Genomic DNA, 20,976 nt, shown 5'->3' with positions numbered 1-20,976 from the left:
TAGCTGAAGTAAGTCATGCACAATACCTTTAAAAGTATTCTAATACTTACTACTCCCCAAAACTTTAAACATGTGTCCACCATACTTCTGAAACTGACATCTTACATTTTTAAGAAGCACTATGGTATAGAAATCAAAGTTACCAGTGATAGGATAGTTTATTTTTCTACAACCTTGCGATGTAAGAACAGGGCTACACTATATTTAACACACATGGTGATGCACTGTGGAGAGGAACTTAAAAGAAACAAAGTATGTAGCCTTCCATTTCCCAGTGAATGCTTTATTGACTTCTTCCTACAATATTTCCCTTTTATCGACACCTCCCCAAGTGCCATCTACTTAACTAAAATGCACCACCTTATGGTGAATGCTACTCCTAAGCCCACAGCCACTTACAGGGCAGCCAATGCCTCATACTCACACAGGCCTCCCATGCAAGCTGTTGACATGGTCACTGCATTTTGTGTTAAAATCATTCATTTTCTAAAAGTAAACATTATTTTTATTTTAAAAGAAAATATACCTATGAGAAGCACTTGCAACTCACCTTTTCTAAAATTCAGAAGCAAAGGAAATTAATTACAAACAAATAGAGAAGGTCTCTGCCATTTAAGCACGGCTGAATTTGAAGTCCAAACAATGCTATTAGATGAAATGACACAAATACTGAAGGGTAAGGGTGCTCAGGCATTCACTGTGGGGTGATGGCTGACTGAAAGGGGAGTCATTATGTACAAGCCACCATCAACCATACTGCCACCTCAAGATGCTCCACGTGCTCCATGGTGGTATTCCCGATCCCTCTCTGAAATCCCACAGTGCCTCCTGTACCGCTGCTTGTCTTTAGACACTGACCCTTCGTGTATTCACTCACTCACACGACAGACTCAGTGAGTACACTCTGCCAGGCTCCCAGATACGGTGTGGGCACAATCTCTGCATTCCCTGAGCCTAGAATCTGTTAAGAGGGACAAAAGATTATCTAATAATCACCTAACGCACCCAAACTGCACCTTGGAACCCTGGGACAGGGGAAATTAGGCTCATCTCACGTTCCCTGTGCATCCCTGAAAGGTGGGATTAACGTGAAACTCGGTTTTACTCTTCACCACCTGCCACATGGGCCACGTAACCTGCTGTGCAGCGTCCAGGGGATGTGTGAGGTATAGTGCAGTGGCCAGCACACCGTGGGCCCTCCCAGTGCAGCCCATGGAGCGCCTTGGAACTGAACACAAACGCAGGGAGAGCTACAGACAGCACTGCTCCATCTACCTGGCATCCCTAAGAATGAAGTTTCTCTACTTATCCTTTCCACATTATTGCCACTTACCTCTTCCAATGTCAAGGCTGTATGCTCATTTGGCCATTTTTACATCTTTTTTCCTTGCTAGAGCATAAAGCTCTAACTTTCAGGAAGCCACAACACACCTGCAGTGCACTAACACACCGGCTGGATTCTTCTGGGCCTATCAGGTAATACTCCTGCCCCGGATGTTTCCCTCTTTAAAGCTCCCCAGTGCCCTCAGCCTCACCACCTTCTGATGTAGCCAAGAAGGAGCCTATGGCCTATGAAAAAAAGGCCAAGTTTTGTAGCAGGCTTTCTTGGACTTACCTGCCATTCTTCATGCACAAAGAATGTTCCACTAAGAGGCCGGGTGCGGCCAGGTGCAGTGGTTCACGCATGAAATCCCAACACTTTGGATCACTTGAGGTCAGGAGTTCGAGACCAGCCTGGCTAATAACATGGTGAAACCCTGTCTCTATTAAAAATACAAAAATTAGCTGAATGTGGTGGTGCGCATCTGTAATCTCAGCTACTTGGGAGGCTAAGGCAGGAGAATTGCTTGAACCTGGGAGGTGGAAGTTGCAGTGAGCTGAGATCGCACCACTACATTCCAGCCTAGGCAAGAGAGACTCTGTCTCAAAAAAAAAAAAAAAAAGAAAGAAAAAAGAAAAAAAGAATGTTCCACTAAGAGGTTCCCTGTACAGTCTATGTCGCTGATGCAAAGCACTCAAGTTACTCAGACAACTTAAGCCCCTAATCATTTATAAAACTGAACTCCATTTGGAAATTCAGTTAAAACAGACACGAATTAAATGTCCAAACTTTGTCAGGGTAGGGGGAGATACACCATGAAGCAGAGCAGTAGCTGCTACAGCTGATCCGTCAGCAGCACAACAGTGAGCCGAGGGGCCACCCAACGCAGGCCAGAAACACAGTGCTTGTGGAAGGCGAAACTTGTGTATGGGGAGGGCCAGCTGCGGGGCTTGAGTCCGCCTGGTTTCAGTACACCTGCGGGGTCCTGGAACCAGTTTCCCGAGGATACCAACACACTTAGATTTCTACTAAACAAGCAATGCTAGAATTTATTCAGGTAGCTCACGCCTGTAATCCCATCACTTTGAGAGGCTGAGGTGGGGGAATCACCTGAGGTCAGGAGTTCAAGACCAGCTTGGACAACACGGTGAAACTCCATCTCTACTAAAAATACATAAAGTAGCCAGGCCTGGTGGCATGTGCCTATAATCCCAGCTACTCGGGAGACTGAGGCAGGAATCCCTTGAACTAGGGAGACGGAGGTTGCAGTGAGCTGAGATCGCGCCACTGCACTCCAGCCTGGGTGACAGAGTGAGACTTTGTCTCAAAAAAAAAAAAAAAAAAAGAGAGAGAATTTATCCAGACCTGCAGACACTCTACAGTTGCTGGTGGCACCACCGTACCTTGCGGGCATTGTGTGGGGGCTGGAGACTCAGCCTCCCATGAGGCACGGCCACAAGCCCTCAAGCAAAAGGCTTTCTTCAGAAGCCAAGTGACACTGGCGCAGCGACATTCTCCTTGCTATCAAGGAGCAAAGTTGTTCAGATTTAACACATCACCCACCACCCTCTGATACTTAAGTCAGGGTCAATCAAGGCCACTATTCTCTCTACAACCTTCAGATTCTGCTCCTTGCTGTTCCCCATCCCACCACAGTCTGTCAAAAGAGGTGAAAATCTCCGAAGGGCCCTCAAGTGAACAAAGGGCCTGCTCCACATACACTCACTGGGCACCTGATGGGCTATTCGATGAGTGGCAATTCAAAGGAGGGAGATCTTGACGCCATATAATGAAAGGAGGTTTTTTTTGGTTTATTTTTTTGAGACAGAGTCTTGCTCTGTTGCCCAGGCTGCAGTGCACTGGTGCGATCTTGGCTCACTGTAACCTCTGCCTCCCGGGTTCATCAAATGATTCTCCTGCCTCAGCCTCCCGCCTCAGGATACCGAGTAGCTGGGACTACAGGTACATGCCGCCACATCCAGCTGATTATTTGTATTTTAGTAGAGACGGGGTTTCACTGTGTTGCTCAGGCTGGTCTTGAACCTGAGCTCACACAATCCGCCTGCCTCAGCCTCCCAAAGTGCAAGGATTACAGGTGTGAGCCACTGAGCCCGGCCGAAAGGAGGTGTTTTAAACAATCTGAGGCACCTACAGATGGAACATGTTGCCAGGTGAAGCAGTGGGTGCTACACTCATGGAGATGTCTGGCAGCAACTGGGGCCATGGCTGACACAGCCGGGGGCAGTGCGTGCATTAGGCTGGCTCTGGGGCCGACCCTGTGCACTTGCTTCGACAGTCCCTGGGGCACTCTGGGTTGGAAAACCCATGGTCTCTCTCAGAGAATGACTCAAACCCTCTGACCAGCACTGGCCCAGACACCTGGTCTTTCAAGGCATCCAGAGCAGTGCATCTCGGATTTTAATGCGCATACCAATCACCTGGGAATTTTGTAAAAATGAAGGTTTTAAAATAAGAGGTCTGAAATAGGGCCCCAATTTCTTTACTGCTTACAAGCAACCTGGGAGTGCCTCTATGGCTTGCCTGAGGCCTACACTTTGAGCAGCCAGAACTTCACAAGTGAGGCAACATGAGCCCCAAGAAGGGAACCCGTTGGTCACGGGTCCCATAGCCCAGTCCTCTATGCCACTCTGTGCACTGAATTTACTGGAGGTCAGATGCCAGGACTGACATAAGGTACATAACTTGGAAAGTCCTAATTATTCAACAAAAATTGAGTAATGTTATAAGGGATGGTTAATTTGAGATCAGTGATTATAGAATCTTTATTCAAGGAAAAATCAAATGAGGCTAGGCACAATGGCTCACGCCTGTAATCCCAGGACTTTTGGGAGGCCAAGGTGGGAAGATCACTTGAGCTCAGGAGTTCGAGACAAGCCTGGGCAACATGGTGAAACCCCATCTCTACAAAAAATACAAAAATTAGCCAGGTGTGGTGGCAGATGCCTGCAGTCCCAGGTATTCAGGAGGCTGAAGTGGAATCACTGCTTGAGCCCAAGAGGTTGAGGCTGCCATGAGACGTGGCTATGCCACTACAAGCCAGTCTGGGTGACAGAGCAAGACTCTGTCTCAAAACAAACCAATCAACCAAACAAAACTCAACATAGGCCAAAAAGGTAATCAATGGTCTGGGCTTCATTTCAAAGAACCTCAGATTAGCTCCACAGGTGATTCTGGAAGGTTCTCTCAGTAGAGACATTAATCACAGAAGTTAGAGAGTGCAGCATGTAAGACCAGCGCTGGTCTGTGGGGAACACTGCCTAAAAAGCAGAGTCCTGGGGCCCCTAAGGCGGTCTCCATAGAGCAAGCACAGGCGGGTCTTGGCAGAGTCCCTGAGGCTTCCAGGAGCTCACCACAGTCCACCTTTCGGTTCACCTTGTTTGCACAGGAACCCCAGTCCAGTCAAATGCATGCCCTCACAAGCTGTGCACTGTGCAGACACTGTCCCCACTGTCTGAAATGTTCTTCCTTCGTTATTTTGTTTGCACTGGGCTCCACCAAGTCTCACGTCCCTCTATAAAGTAGTCAGGTGCACTCCAATTCTCCTCAAAAAGAATGTTGATTGCACTGACTTGTCTCTACCTCAGTCCTTTGAGGGAGGTCACCCTTACATTATTTTTAACACATATATCGTCTTCAAAACCCAACCTTAAGCCAAAGTAGGGTCAGATTCACATTTTCCTCTCTGGGTTCTTAACTCAAGAGTTCACACACCATAAGCATAATTTGCTTTGGGAGAAGAGAAAAAAACAACAAAATGTACAGAAAGGATACTGCTGAAACCCTGTCAATCATACTTTTGTAAAAAACTACCAAAACTCTGCAGCAAGTTAATCTAAATCTTCCTTGTGACTTTATAAAATCATCCTGGTAATATCTTACATTATGACTAGTAGAAAACCTGTGGTTTACCACTTGAGAGAGCAGGCGCACAATCAATTTTCACAACACTCCGGCAGTTATAAGGAAGGTTAAAAAAAAAAAACCACATACACTTCTTTTTTCTTTTAAAACAAAAACCACATAAGCGTTTCTTAAAAAGAGAAATCACAAAAGTTTACAACTGTCATGGTAGTATGTACTAAAAACCAAAGATCCCCAAAAAGCCACACCCTCAAGTTAAAAGTTAAGAATAAAATTCTAGCTCATTATTCATGGAATATTGTATAACTACAAACTTGACAACGAATATTTTGGCACTTAAAGAGCCTATTACTGAAATGTGCCCTAAAACACAAGAAATTTAGCCATCACAATATACTAAAGAAAAAAGTTTTACAGTAACGTGGGAGGAAAAACAGACTCTATTCCATTAGAACAACTGTCCCAAATATCTGGTTCTAGAAGACCCAGGATTCCAGAATGTCACTTTATATAAGAGATGTCCAAGGAAATTGTTTATTAATTCAAATTTTAGTCAATCAAAGAATAATTTAATTGACTTTTAGGTAAGTGGTTTTTTTTTTTTTTTTGGAGACGGAGTTTTGCCCTTGTTGCCCAGGCTGGAGTGCACTGGCGAGATCTCGGCTCACCACAACCTCCGCCTCCCAGGTTCAAGCGATTCTCCTGCCTCAGCCTCCCCAGTAGCTGGAATTACAGGCATGCGCCACCATGCCTGGCTAATTCTGTGTTTTTAGTAGAGACTGGTCTCGAACTCCCGACCTCAGGTGATCTGCCCGCCTCGCACCTAGTCAGGAAACTGGTTTTTAAAGGAAACTCGTTGTGGTTCTTCTGTAGGGAGGCAGATAACAGGCCCCATTACCCTGGCATTTCTCTTCTCTGTGACAGGGACACCCTGCTTTACATGAAGCAGGGTCAGCGTCAGCTTGCTGCCTACTCCCTTGTCGCCAGAGGGAGGTGGGCTGGACTCAGTAAAAGGAAAACCACGGGGGCTGTCACTGGCACGCCACTCCACAGTACTCTTAGGAACAAAGCACTTTTTCTATCTTTACGTGGGCCACTCGGAAACAACCAGAAAGAAAAGCAGCACATATTCTCTAGGCAGCTGCGGGGTCTTGAGGAAGGATGATCAAGAAGAATGAGAGGAATGAACACAGAAAACACAAAACAGGGGAGGGTGGCAAGATGGCACAGACGAGATGGAGGAAGATGAGGAAGACTGTGCTGTGCTGGAAGGGTCGCTAAGGGAGCACCTCCAGCCAGAGGGGACAGGAGATTGAAGGTCACTTCCTAGCTGTCCAAAACTGAAGGACACACCCAAAGACCACGGTTTTACCTCTAAAATGACAGGAAGAGGGTTGAAAAACGGGAGGGAGGTTCATCCTTCTTACTGCCTGAAGCCTACAAATGTCAGGGAGCCTCAGAGCCCCAGGCAGGCCTCCCAACAAGCAGGGACTGCTGCATAACCAGTCTTGTCAAGGGCTACAGACAACCTAGACAATGGCAAAACAACGGGGATGACCAGGATGCAGCAGCCCTAGGCAGAGGCTCTCACTGCCAAGCAGAGTGAATGGTCAGTTATACAAAGAGGTCTGGGGACCATAGATCCACGCAGAGGGAAACCTTCAAAAATGTTTGTGTGGGATTTTATACTGACCCAGCCTGACTGACGGAGCCTTCAAAATTTACTTCAGGATAAGGGCTTTCCAGTTCCAAAAGAAGTGCCCCCTCTCTCCCCCTCCCCAAGACGTCACCGCCATTATAGCGACATGGAATTTAAATTCTCACATATGGAGTAACTGTCAGGAAATACCATGTCTTCATGTTGGCTCAGTGAACAAAGTGACTCTGCTGTTACATGCTGCTTCAAGTGCGTGTATGCAGGGGGCAGGGAGAGAGAGAGGCAGTGAGTGAGTCAGGGTCCAACATCATCACAGCAGTTCCTGACACAGAGAGCCTGCCTGCCCTCTGAGCTTGGCTGTACCTTGGGCCACTGTCCGCCCTACCTCACCCTGCACTCCGTGGCTCATAACCCCTGCCCACTCCCTACCTACTCTCTGAATTTTCTTTAGAAACAACTTCTATTCTCATCTCCAAGCTTCTCTGCCCCCGTGCTCACTTACTTTGTTGGTTTCGCTTGTCACTGGCATTTTTCAAAGGGAGGCAAACAGGACAGTCATGTCGTGTGCAGTTCTTCCAATGAGAGATGATTTGTCGTGAAGATGCACAATGGGCAACTATGACCAGAAAAACAACGAGATGTTATTTTTCTATCCAAATCGTCACACTTTCAATTATACCTAAATTATAATGCCAGATTCCATAAGAAAATGGTAACAAGTGTAACCATAACACAGTATAGGCAGTCCTCAACTTACAAACAGGCTGTTTTCCAAAAAGTTTGTAAGTTGACTGTTGAGAAATCCAAACAAAACTTCCCCTAGAAGCAATGTTATGAAGGATGGGTGATTAAGGGCAGCTCACAAAACAAAACAAAAACTATTCAACCTGGAATACCAAACAACTGCAACGAAAGGTAGAACAAGTAATAGTTCTGTGATGTAACTATTTAAAATAAAAACGTTCAATTATGTTTCAAGATGAAACCACCTAAACACTATAGTGAAGAAATACAGATAGAGAAGCACATGAGAAGCCTGCAGAGATTCTGAAAGGGACTCTGGGCACCTGGAGAACAAGTACTCGAGAGGGCAACTGACCCTGGGTATTCCGGCTTCATCTTCTAAAGGTCTAACCTTACCCTTCTCTGCTTCTCTGTTACGACAGGGTTACTCTGGGGATTCACAAATGTCACAACGGGAGACAGGGAGACCAGGGGGAGATTCCCCCAAGGTTTATGAGCATAAGAAGAGAAGGAAAGAGAATAAAGATTAAAGGAAAGTACAGCTGTTAATAGGAAACACTTCCTTTGGTAGAAATGAGGTGTCTGCAGTAAAAGGGGAGACAGAGGGCACGTGAAGTGCCTAGTTCACCACCTCCCCTGGGATGATACAGTGCATAGTTCCCCATGTCATTGCCAGTCACCCAGGACAACTTCACTGCCATCTGGACTTGCCTCAAGACACAGGACAGAGGAGCAAGGCCGCAGGCCACCAAGACAGATGCTGGGGTGCAGAAAGGGCATGTGCCTGCACGTGCGTGTGCTATGTTCACTGCCCAAAAGAAAACCACGATCTAGACATTCACAACAAAGACAGTGCTCAAGAAGTGACCAACATCTTCCATGACAGAGGAAGGAGGAAAAGAACAAAATACGGGGCACAGCTTCAAACAGCAGAAGTACACAGAGTATCAGAAAACCAAATCGCCTTTCTCTTCAGTAGATAAGACTTCCTGGAGCACCTGACTGTCATTGTGTGGGGAACGTGAGCGCAATATGTTTTGCCACACCAAATCGAAGGTAGTACTCAGGCTGCCGGAGCCTTATGAACCAGAGAGCTGCTGTAAGAACAATAAAGACAAATTCTTCCTGAACTCTGCCACTAGGAGTTCCAAAAACAGCACTTACCTTGGCAGGCTTTCCCAGCCTGACAATGCGTCATGTGATTCAAAACGTTTTTCATGGTTCGACAATGTGGGAGCGAGCAGGCCCGAACCTCTCCGTTTGCTTGCTCTCGTCTCTGACACTTATGAGCATGAAGCAGTAGAACCAGCTGCTGCTGTATCAGTTTGCGTTTTTCAGGATCTGCAGTGGGGCCCGTTGCAATTCCTTGTGTGGGTACAATTCCCACTGATGTTTGCATCTGAGACTAAAATAAAGCAAAATAATAAAAATACTTTAACCTCTCAGAGTTCCAACTCATATTCATTAATTATTTCTCAAACAAAAGCAAAAGTTGATGGATAATACTGACCACAGAGAGAAGAAGGCTGGTGTAGTTCTCTAATCCACTGATGACTTTAAGAAGATTCAGAACCACAGAAATCAACCCAACTCAGCAGCAAGGCTGATTCAAGTTCACTTGTATACAATTATCATCCAAGCAAGACAATGGCTGGCTCTTCACTGTAGCAACCAAAACTCAACTCACTCTACGATGTACACAACTACAGGAAAAGCTGTGTATTATATCAGCTGGACCATATGAAACTGCTGCTTCTGTATGTCCCAAATGGCCAAACACCAGCAATTTCATAGGGTTCAACATAATTAAAAAGATTGCCAAGGCCCGGCCAGTGCGTTGGCTCACGCCTGTAAGCCCAGCACTTTGGGAGGCCGAGGCGAGTGGATCATGAGGTCAGGAGATCGAGACCATCCTGGCTAACACAGTGAAACCCCGTCTCTACTAAAAAATAGAAAAAATTAGCCGGGCGTGGTGGCAGGCGCCTGTAGTCTCAGCTACTCCAGAGGCTGAGGCAGAAGAATGGTGTGAACCTGGGAGGCAGAGCTTCCAGTGAGCTGCGATCGCTCCGCCACTGCACTCCAGCCTGGGCGAGAGAGACTCCGTTTAAAAAAAAAAAAACAATTGCCAAGGCCTGACCAATTGCAATGTACTGCAAACATCTGATGTAGCAGAAAGAATCAGAGCTACCTTTTGGATTTCATTATCACAAGACTAGAAGGGCAATGCCTGCAGCTTGATTTCACAGCAAACACTACCTCTCCTAAAGACTAATGACACTTAGCCTTAATACAACCACCCAGTACAATGGGAAATGCATTCCTGTCCTATGCTTTGTTTCTCATTAAAATTTCCACTCAGACAGTTGATAATTTTTAAAGATTTGGTGATCTGCTAAAAATACAGAAAGAGTTTGCTTTCAGTTGCCTGAAATAACAAGCCAAACCAAACCGTTAAACAGCAAGGAAAATGGAAAAGGGGACCCGTAGAGTCTTATTCTTCATAAACTACAAGCATTCTTCAGATAAACTTAATAAAAAAGACTTAGGCAATAAGAGAAGTGTTCCTAATGTGCAACAGTATCAACCACAGTTCCAAGATTTCCAATTTTCTCTAGTACTCTGATATTTCCAGCTTGCTTCCACAACCCTCATTACCTCCCCTAAAGTATGCCACTCTGATTTTTTTAAAAATGTATGAATCAAAACTGTACATTCACGAAGAGAGGAAACTATAAAAATAATTTTTAATGAATCAAAGCTCATTTTTAAAACGTTATAGAGTGTTCTGTTTCGGTTTTACCGTTATGAGAACTAGAAAATAAGTGTGTAGAAAAGCTGGGTGGCTGGGCTTGGTAGTAAAATTCTTGGAAGTTTCAGAAGGACGCAAAGCAATTCTGAGAAGGACCCAAAGCAAAATCAGCATCCTAGCTGAGAAGCAGAACACCATGAATGCAGGGCTCAACTCCTAAAAGAAAATAGCCTCTTTCCCTTACGTTTATTTTTTCTTGATTATGAAAGTATATATATACACTGCAGGAATTTTGGAAAGCTAGAGAACTACTACAGAAATAATTAATAACAATTAAAATCCCATTATCCTGGAGTCCACTATTAAAGTGTTGACAGGTTTTTTTCCCCTTCCTTTTTCTATATAAATGCTTATGTATGAACCATAATCAATAGAGCCTCGTATCTCCCCTGCAACACACACGTTTTGCTTAGTGTTTTTCCATGTTCTGCCCCATACCACTAAACTGTCTCAGACAGTGGCTGGGATGACTTGGAACGAACGGCATGTTACTCTACAACTTTACACTCATTGAACTAGTTCTTGTTATGGGGCATAAACTGGAATCCCTGGCCCCCTCCTTTATTTTTTATAATTGTAAATAAAGCTTCAGTAAGCAAACAGCCCTTAAACTGCCCCTGCAAGCATGCAATACTGGCGTTAAGTCCACTGCTCAACTGGCTTATTCCTGTGGATTGGAAGGTCCATCCAGAAATCAACAGGAATGGAGACACAGAAGAATGGGAGAAACACAAAACGAGCCTCATTTAGGTCTCTTTCTTTTACATTTATGAAAATTTCAAACATACAGAAAAATGGAAAGGAAAGGATATCATCATTAAACCTAAGAAAAAGAACAATCCTTCTTGGGTATCAGCTAATACTGAGTCATATCCCAATTTCTCTAGTTGTCCAAAACACATCTTTTATAGCTGGTTTGCACAAATCAGGACTCCATGAAGGCCTACATCCTGTATTTGGTTGTTCTTAAGGTTCTTAATCTATTATGTCTTCCATTCTTTTACTCCTGACACTACCTTTGTTGAAGAGACTACATAGTTGTCCTCACACTGTTTCTTAAGGTACGGAAATATCACCAAAAAAATTACATAAAAATTAGGCAAAAATTTTAACTCTACAAATAAATTATAAGCAGGCTGTTCTTAATTCACCAAAAATTAACACACTGCTTTTCATTTGGGATTTAAAGATTCTTTTTTTTTACATTTCGGAGACAAGGTATTGCTATGTTGCCCAGGCTGGCTTCCAGGGCTCAAGTGATCTTCCCACTTCAGCCTCCCATGTAGCTGGGATCACAGATGTGTGGTGGCACCCAGCTGGCTTGTATTTATTTATTTATTTTTTGAGACAGGAGTCTCACTCTGTTGCGTAGGCTGGAGTGCAGTGGCACCATCTCAGCTCACTGCAACCTCTGCCTCCCGGATTCAAGCGATTCTCCCGCCTCAGCTTCCCAAGTAGCTGGGATTACAGGTGCCCACCTCACCTGCCTACTTTTTGTACTTTTAGTAGAGATGGGGTTTCACCATGTTGGCCAAGCTGGTCTCGAACTCCTGACTTCAAGTGACCGGCACGCCTCAGCCTCCCAAAGGCCTGGGATTACAGGCGTGAGCCACCATGCGAGGCCTGGCATGTATTTTTAATAGTGTCTTTTGCACTACACCTGACCATATGTCAAAACAATATGGTTGGAAACTATATGGCAAATTTAAAACTTGGTCTGTTATTTGTCTACCTCTGGATGGAGGACAAATGTACAGTTTAATGAGCTCTACATATTGTTTACAACATGCATCTCAAAAGCCATTCTGAGGGTGAAGCTGAGTCAACGGTGGAATGGAAAATGTCTTATGACCCTGTGTCTGGCCCTCCCCATGGAATTCTGTATATTTGTCTGGGACTAGCTTAGTTTTGCAAAGTAGTTACAAATACAGGGGCACACTTACTTTCCTCCTCTCGCAGACTGGTGTTCAATGAGCCATGAGAGTTAGATGTGAACTGTAGGTGGCCCCCAAATCTGTCAGAAGCATCCTTCAGACTTCCCCAACCTCCCTGCCCAGTTCCCACTGGCAAGCAGGCACTAAACATGGAGGGAGAGTACTTCAGAACCCCCCTTTAAAGCACAGAACAAAGCCATCGTCGTGGAAGCTGCACCAAAAGTAATCTACATTTTGTGTGATTTTGTTTTTCTAAGAGCCAAGAAAATTTTGAAAAACAGTAAAAATAAAGGGGCACTCTATGTTGCCAGATACTGAAACATACTACAAAGCTAATTTCTTTACATAAGTCCAGAAACAGACATATGTATACATCAAATTAGCATATAGAAGTCCCCGCTTATCCTCAGGGGACAGGTTCCAAGAACCCCAATGGGTGCATGAAACTTCAGATAGTACTGAATCCTATATATACTGTGTTACGTCCTATACACACACACCTAGGCTAAAGTTTAATTTATAAATTAGGTATAGTAAGATTAACAGTAACTAATAATGAAATAGAACCATTGTAACAATACACTATAATAAAAGCTACATGAATGTGGTCTCTCTCTCTCTGAACACCTTATTGTACTACACTCACTTATTTTGGGATTGCTGGTAAGAGAAACCCCAGAAAGTGAAACCCCAGAAAGTGAAACCCCAGAAAGTGAAACCCCAGAAAGTGAAACCCCAGAAAGTGAAACCCCAGAAAGTGAAACCCCAGAAAGTGAAACCCCAGAAAGTGAAACCCCTGATATGGACTAAATTGAATAAAAATGGATTAAAATGGAGAGAAAATTTTAAAATACTTTTAGGATGCGAGGATGAGAAAGCCTTCTTAACGTAAACACATAATAAAGTTTAAAAAGTGAAAAACTGAGAGCAAATTTGTTGGTTTTCTTCTGTGCAAATGCTCTCAATAAAGAAAGGACACTATCCCACTAAAAAGTTGGGCAAAGAAAATGCAAGATACCTCACAAAATACAAAGAAACAACAAATACAAAAATGTTCTACACCTTGGTGCCGAGGCAACACAAGGGAGAGAGGGATCGTTTCTCAATGAAGAGGAGCGCAAGCACTGGACAGCCCAGGCAGAAGGATGCAGGCAGACTCCTCTCTACCTCCTACTCAAAAATGAACTCAAGGTGGAGCAAAGACTTCAACGTAAGAGTGACAATCATACCATTCATAGAAGAAAACCAGGAATAAATCTTCACGACCTTGGATTAGGCAGTTTCTTAGTATGTCACCAAAAGCACAAGTGATAAAAGAAAAATAAACCTATTTCATAAAAAATTAGAAAGTTTTTTTTTTTTTTTTTTTTGAAGCGGGGTCCCCCTCTGTCCCCCGGGGGAGTGCAATGGGGGGATCTCAGCTCACTGCAAGCTCCGCCTCCCGGGTTCCCGCCATTCTCCTGCCTCAGCCTCCCGAGTAGTTGGGACTACAGGCGCCCGCCACCGCGCCCGGCTATTTTTTTGTATTTTTTTAGTAGAGACGGGCTTTCACCGTGTTAGCCAGGATGGTCTCGATCTCCTGACCTCGTGATCCGCCCGTCTCGGCCTCCCAAAGTGCTGGGATTACAGGCTTGAGCCACTGCGCCCGGCCAAAAATTAGAAAGTTTTATGCTTCAAAGGATGCCATTACAAAATAATGAACTGTGAAAATGGAAAGTGAAAGAGAAAATATTTGCAAATCACAGGTCTGATAAAGCACTTGCATCTAGAACATATTTTAAAAACTCTTACGACTCAGTTAATAAAAAGACAAATAGCCCAATTAAAAAATAAGTGAAAGCTCTTAATATATATTTATCCAAAGAAGATACATGAATGGTCAATAAGCACATGAAAAGATGGTGAACCTTATTAGCCATTAGGGAAATGCAAGTTAACACCACAGTGAGATACCACTTCACACCCACCACATGGCTATAATAAAAAGCCAAATGCTAACCAATAGCAACAGGGTGGCCAGGACGTGGAGAACTTGGAATCCTCATACAGTGGTGTGGGATGTAGAAGTCTGGCAATTCCTCAAAAGGTCAAACATAAAATTACCATATGACCTCTGCAATTCCTATTTTAGGTATATAACCAAAAGAACTGAAAATGCATGTTCACACAAAAACTGTAAAAAATGTTCACAACAGCCTTTTACAAATAGCCAAAAAATGGATACAATTCAAATGCCCATCAAGTGATGAAGGGAAAAACAAACATAGTATATATCCAAAATGGAATATTATTCAACCATAAAAAGGGAAGTAACCACACATACTACAATGCGAACTTTGAAAACATGCTTCGTCAAAGAAGCCAGTCACAAAAGACCACATATTGTGTGATTCAATTTCTAGGAAATGCCCAGAATAGATACAGCCATGGGGGTAGACAGCCTATTAAAGGTTGGCTGGAGATGGGGGTTCAGGGGAAATGGGGAATAACTGCTAATGGTACTGGGTTTCTTTATGGAGTGGAGAAAATGTTTCAGAATTGACTGTGGTGATGGTTACACAATACACTACCACTGAACTGCACACTTTAAAGCAAGGACTATATGGTACATGAATTATATCTTAAAAAGCTGTTTTTAAAAAGTTCTTACTAATCATTAAAGAAATAGAAATAAAAGAATGAGGCATTTTTAATCTATCAATATGGCCAAGATTTTAAAACTGCTAATTGGTATTGATGAAGATATAAAGAAATGGCAATTCTCAAGTACTCTGGAAATCCAGTATAATTTTGGAAAGCAACATGTATCAAAGAGAAAAATATGCATTTCTTTACACAGTAATTCCACTTCTCATTATTTATTATTAAGGAAGTAATTGGACAAGTATGTTAAAATATGTGTGCAAAGATAATGCATCACATTCTGATTCAATATTAAAAACTGGAAAAAATTATAAATGCCTATTAAAGGTGGACTAATTAAACATCCTATGGCTACAGACCTACAATGAAATAAGAGGCAGCCATGAAAAACAAGGCAGACCTCAAATAACCCCTGTCAAAGCCATGTGGAGCAGGGGAATGGGCCAACCAAGCCCTGCCTGAATTCGTGGGAGAGAACATCCAATGACTGTTATTTAAGGCAACAAGTTAGTAACAACAATAAGGTAGACCTTTATGCTTCAACAAAAAGCTTTTTAAGTGACTACTATTTTTATATCAAAAAGCATTCCATTCTGGGGGAAAATTCCTGAGAAAACAAAATCAGAAGAATCAGTAAGAAAATGATGAGGAATTAAATATAAAAAATTAAATTGTAAAAGTATTGGAATGTAATTAAGGTGAGTGCTTTGTTATGCAAAGACAGTAAAGGCTTTAGTCACAGAACATAAAGCAGCGTTCCTCACTATTACCAGTAACAATTCTTTTTATTTTTGGAGACAGGGTCTCACCGTTACCCAGGCTGAAGTAAAGTAGTGCAATCACGGCTCACACAGCCTCACCCTCCTGGGCTCAAGCGATCCTCTCACCGCAGCCTCCTGAGTAGCTGAGATCACAGAAGTGTGTATCACAACACCCAGCTAAGTTTTAAAAGTTTTTGTAAAGACAGAGTCTTGCCATGTTGTTCGAGCTGGTCTTGAACTCCCGGGCAGAAGCAATTCTCTCACCTTGGCCTCCCAAAGTGCTGGGATTATAGCTATGAGCCATTGTGCCCAGCCTTCCAGTAAAAATTCTCAAAATACAGATCCTCCCATTTTCCCCTAAGAGACAAGGCTGCTTTTTTTTTTTTTTAATTTAGACTTTTCCCAATTTTTCTAAAACTAACATATATGTACCTTTACAATGAGAATAAAGACATTTTTTTTTTTTTTTTTGAGACGGAGTCTCGCTCTGTCGCCCAGGCTGGAGTGCAGTGGCCCGATCTCGGCTCACTACAAGCTCCGCCCCCCGGGTTCCCGCCATTCTCCGGCCTCAGCCTCCCGAGTAGCTGGGACTACAGGCGCCCGCCACCTCACCCGGCTAGTTTTTGTATTTTTTAGTAGAGACGGGGTTTCACCGTGTTAGCCAGGATGGTCTCGATCTCCTGACCTCGTGATCCGCCCGTCTCGGCCTCCCAAAGTGCTGGGATTACAGGCTTGAGCCACCGCGCCCGGCAGACAATAAAGACATTTAAGAAGCCAGGAGTGGTGGTACACCTGTAGTCCCAGCTACTCAGGAGGCGAAGGTGGGACAACTGCTGGAGACCAGGAGATCAAGGCTATAGTGTCCCATGATTGTGCCTGTGAATTGCCACTGTACCCCAGCCTGGGCAACAAAGCAAGACCCTGTTGCTAAAAAAAGACAAAACCAAAACCAAAACCATTGAGAAAAGAGAGAAAAAAGAACAAAAGCTCCAGGGGCGATTCCAACGCAGGAGAAGACTGTATGTACCACTAAATAGGTGTGAGAGGCTAGATTACATAAAGACTGGCATTGTTTCTACGACTAAAACCACTAGGAACAAGTGTAAAGGCCATTGATGAACCAGGAAAAATTAAATCTGAAAGACACAAGACAAAACAAATCATGATGGAGCTATTATTTCTTCTTCTCCCAGTCCACCTTTATTCCTCACTCTGTGCCAGGCTCTGTGTTCAGGGTCCGAGGTACAGCAGCTCATTGAAGACACACAACTCCCCGAGGGAGGAGTGCTCTGGGAACTAGCCACACATGACAGGTGACGTAACTGAGGCCCCAAGGAAAGGGCCTTTCCTGGGTGATGAGCCAGCCACTTAGCAGCAGAGCCTCAATCCTGCAGCTCTCTGTGTTCCTCCTCCACAGAGGGCTGACCACCTTGCTTTATAGTGTTCTAAGATAATGTGACAGGAAAACTGGTGAAGAACAGGACCGAAGCAACTCAAATAAATGCCTATGTCTCTAAACATAAGCACTTCAAATCTTACTCGTGAGAGAAATGCTCATCAAAATAAGATGACATCATTTTCTCCTATTAAAGGGTAAGGTGGGCTGAGTACATTGGCTCACGCCTGGAATCTCAGCACTTTAGGAGACTGAGGTGGGCAGATCACCTGAGGTCAGCAGTTTGAAACCAGCCTAACTAACATGGTGAAACCCCATTTCTACCAAAAATACAAAAAATTAGCCAGGTGCGGTGGCACACGCCTGTAATCCCAGCTACTCGGGAGGCTGAGGCAAAAGAATAGCTAGAACCCAGGAAGCAGAGGTGTCAGTGAGCAGAGATTGCGCCATTGCACTCCAGCTTGCGCAACAAGTGCAACACTCTCTCTAAAAAAAACACAAAAGGACGGGGTGACAGTCCCTAGCCTTGGGAAGATGGTGTGATGCTGGTAACTGGGTACATGGCTTTTGTTGGAAGGCACTATAATGCTATCTGTCAAAAGCCTTAAAATATATGCAATGTATGTTTCTGGAGCAAGGATCATTTCACATGCAATTTGTAATGTGGAAGGAGGAGGTGAGTATGGTGTGAGAGCCATACTAGTTTAAACCTTAGTCTCCCCTTCGTGTTATTATTTTGAGCCACTGAGTAACAGCAGGTAAACACAAAGCTCACTGAGCCCACTCACCCCACTTATCATCTGCACTAGGTTTAGCCACAGGCTCTTTGCATGTGTTGCTTATTACGTAATTGGCAGCCTCAACCACTGTGTATACTCCACTGTCAAACTACCTGTTTTTTCCTCCCCCGAGATGGAGTCTCGCTCTGTCCCCCAGGCTGGAGTGCAGTGGCGCAATCTCGGCTCAGTGCAGGCTCCGCCTCCCTGGTTCACACCATTCTCCTGCCTCAGACTCCCGAGTAGCTGGGACTATAGGCGCCCACCACCTTACTCAGCTAATTTTTTGTATTTTTAGTACAGACGGGGTTTCACCATGTTAGCCAGGACGGTCTCGATCTCCTGACCTCGTGATCCACCCGCCTCCGCCTCCCAAAGTGCTAGGATTACAGGTGTGAGCCACTGCGCCCAGCCATCAAACTACCTTTAAAAACAAACTCTTTACATTTACTCTGATATTCCTTAAATTTTTTTTTATTATTTTTATTTTTTTTGTGATGGAGTCTCGCTCTGTCGCCCAGGCTGGAGTGCAATGGCATGATCTCGGCTCACTGCAACCTCTGCCTCTGTGATTCAAGCAATTCTCCTGTCTCACCCTCCCAAGTAGCTGGGCTTACAGATGTATGCCACCACACCTGACTACTTTTTGTATTTTTAGTAGAGATGGGGCTTCACTGTGTTAACCAGACTGGTCTCGAACTCCTGACTTCAAGTGATCTGCAAGCCTCGGCCTCCCAAAGTGCTGGGATTACAGGAGTGAGCCACAACGCCCAGCCTATTCCTTAATTTTCAAAAGACTCTAACATGCATTTTTACTAGGATTGTTATTGCTACATAGGTTTTGGGTAATTTAGCCCCAATGCCATTTTTCCTATCGTGCCTGTATTCTATACTAAGAACATAACAGAGATGTGCATACAGAATGTGAATAATAACATTTATCCTCACATTCCTCACAGAAAAATAAGTCATTTTTTACTGTGTGTCCAAGAGTAGGTTATCATGTCTTCAAAGGACCCTGTGTTCCAAACAGTGAGAGACTGACCAAGAAAGAACAAGGAAGGACAGTGTCGCCCCTCTGTGCCACCACTGCCCCGATCCACAACGGGCTGGGATTCCCGCTGCTCATGCCTAACCTTCCACATCCCAACAGGGTCCAAACCCATGCTCCTTAGATGCTCCCCCACCCACCTGGAAACCCGTCTCCTCCACAACCTCCACCTAGAATCAGAAAACGACACCAAAGCGAACATCAGGCAGAACGAAGGCTGGCTCTGCAATAACCGCTTGCTCAGGTTCCCTCATAAGGACCTACAACAGTTGGGTATGCAAAGCTGTGGCGCCATAAAACAAAGAAAATGTTCATTAACTGTACACAGCTGCCAACCTGGGAAGAAGTGATAATCACCTCTCAGGTGATAAACTGGTAAGAAACACAACGTAGCTATTTTCATAGACGAAACGTTTCTTGTGTTTTCTTCTTTTTGCTTTGTGTTTATTGATTTTTTAAAAAATAAGATTATCTTAAAATTTAAGATCTAAATACAGGCCGGGCACGGTGGCTCACGCTTATAATTCCAGCACTTTGGGAGGCTGAGGTGGGTGGATCACGAGGTCAGGAGTTCGAGACCAGCCTAGCCAACATGGTGAAACCTTGTCTCCACTAAAAATACAAAAATTAGCCAGGTGCAGTGGCGGGTGCCTGTAATCCCAACTACTCAGAAGGCTGAGGTAGAAGAATAGCTTGAACCTGGGAGGCGGAGGTTGCAGTGAGCCAAGACAGCGCCACTGCAGTCTAGCCTGGGTGACAGATAGAGACTCTGTCTCAACAACAACAACAACAACAACAACAACACGAAACGAAACGAAACAAAACATCTAAATTCAATAGGGGAATAATCCAGAAGGATTTATAAGTAATCTTAAAGCTGTGATTTAAAGTAGAAAGCAAATGGCCAACGGAAGCAGGAGAGCCCGAGCCCAAGGCCAAGGCTCGGCATAAGAAATGTGGCCAAGCGTGGCGGACCTGCCACTCCCTCCCCACTTTCTTTCTGGACCCACAGCCACAGCCTTCGGAACCCAGCAGTCTACCTAGAAGGGGTGGGAGTTAGTTGTTACAGCACAAAGAAACCCTATAAAGTGGCCGGGAGAGGTGGCTCACACCTGTGATGCTAGCACTTTGGGAGGTCCAGGTGGGTGGATCTCCTGAGCTCAGGAGTTTGAGACCAGCCTCAGCAACACGGCAAAACCTGTCTCTACCAAAAAATACAAAATATTGGCTGTGTATGGTGGCACATGCCTGTGGTCCAAGCTACTCGGGAGGCTGAGGTGGGAGGATCGCTTGAGCCTGGGAGGAAGAGGTTGCAGTGAGCTGAGACTACACCACTGCACTCCAACTGGGGTGACAGTGAGACCCCATCTCAAAAAAAAATACCCGACCAACCAAAGAAACAACAAAAAAGACAACCTGCAAGGTAGAAGGCACTGGATCTATTCCTATGGTCAAAGGGACAGGTGGACCAGACTAGGAGCCGAACGACCAAGTTCAACAGAATTACCAATTTACTAAAAATATAAAGTTTTTAGAATACTCTCCTTCAATACTGTTGATATATATATATTCTTCAAGAATACTTATGACATTGATAGGTTCTAAGGATTAGAGGAAAAAAGGAACACAAACAAAAATTTACACAATAATTTTTTGGTAACTTGGCAAATTAGTTACTGGACAGACTGTCTTTTTGGTGACTTGAACCTCAGGGCCATCTCCAAAGGTTGTGGAAAAGGTAAAAGGAAGTTAGGGTGATTTTGGCTGTGTAGAGACTGATGTAGTTCACACCACTCCAGAGGAAGTGAAGTATTATATTCGCATTACTGCTAGCTACGACTCACCTCACCCAGACCCACGACCTGTGCTGTTTACTGAGTTGTTGCTTCTTGCAGGACTATTGCGGTGTATTTACTTGATTCTTCTAGAAGTCACTTCATTTCTCAGAAATCCCTGCTATCCTTATTATACTTCCAGCAGGCAGGCAGAGGCTGCAATGCTG

At 44.2% G+C, this 20,976-nt stretch overlaps 1 protein-coding gene across 7 annotated transcripts in view; it reads right to left on the bottom strand.

Annotated features, from left to right (window-relative positions):
• The window catches only part of CREBBP (CREB binding protein), a 156,709-nt gene that overhangs the window by 62,063 nt on the left and 73,670 nt on the right, over positions 1-20,976 (bottom strand). For 6 of the 7 annotated variants that reach the window (XM_003916457.5, XM_017953147.3, XM_017953148.3 and 3 more), the window contains 2 exons: positions 8,769-9,009; positions 7,363-7,476 (listed from right to left, as the gene is read on the bottom strand). In XM_003916457.5, coding sequence (XP_003916506.2) covers positions 7,363-7,476; positions 8,769-9,009 — 355 coding nt within the window. The remainder of the gene's footprint in view (positions 1-7,362; positions 7,477-8,768; positions 9,010-20,976) is intronic. The other variant, XM_009195876.3, reaches the window with a different exon arrangement.

This window comes from Papio anubis, chromosome 18 (assembly GCF_008728515.1).
Source record: "Papio anubis isolate 15944 chromosome 18, Panubis1.0, whole genome shotgun sequence".
Classification (NCBI taxonomy): Eukaryota; Metazoa; Chordata; class Mammalia; order Primates; family Cercopithecidae; genus Papio; species Papio anubis.
The sequence above is the reverse complement of the archived record's forward strand: the minus strand, read 5'-3'. Positions and strand labels throughout refer to the sequence as shown.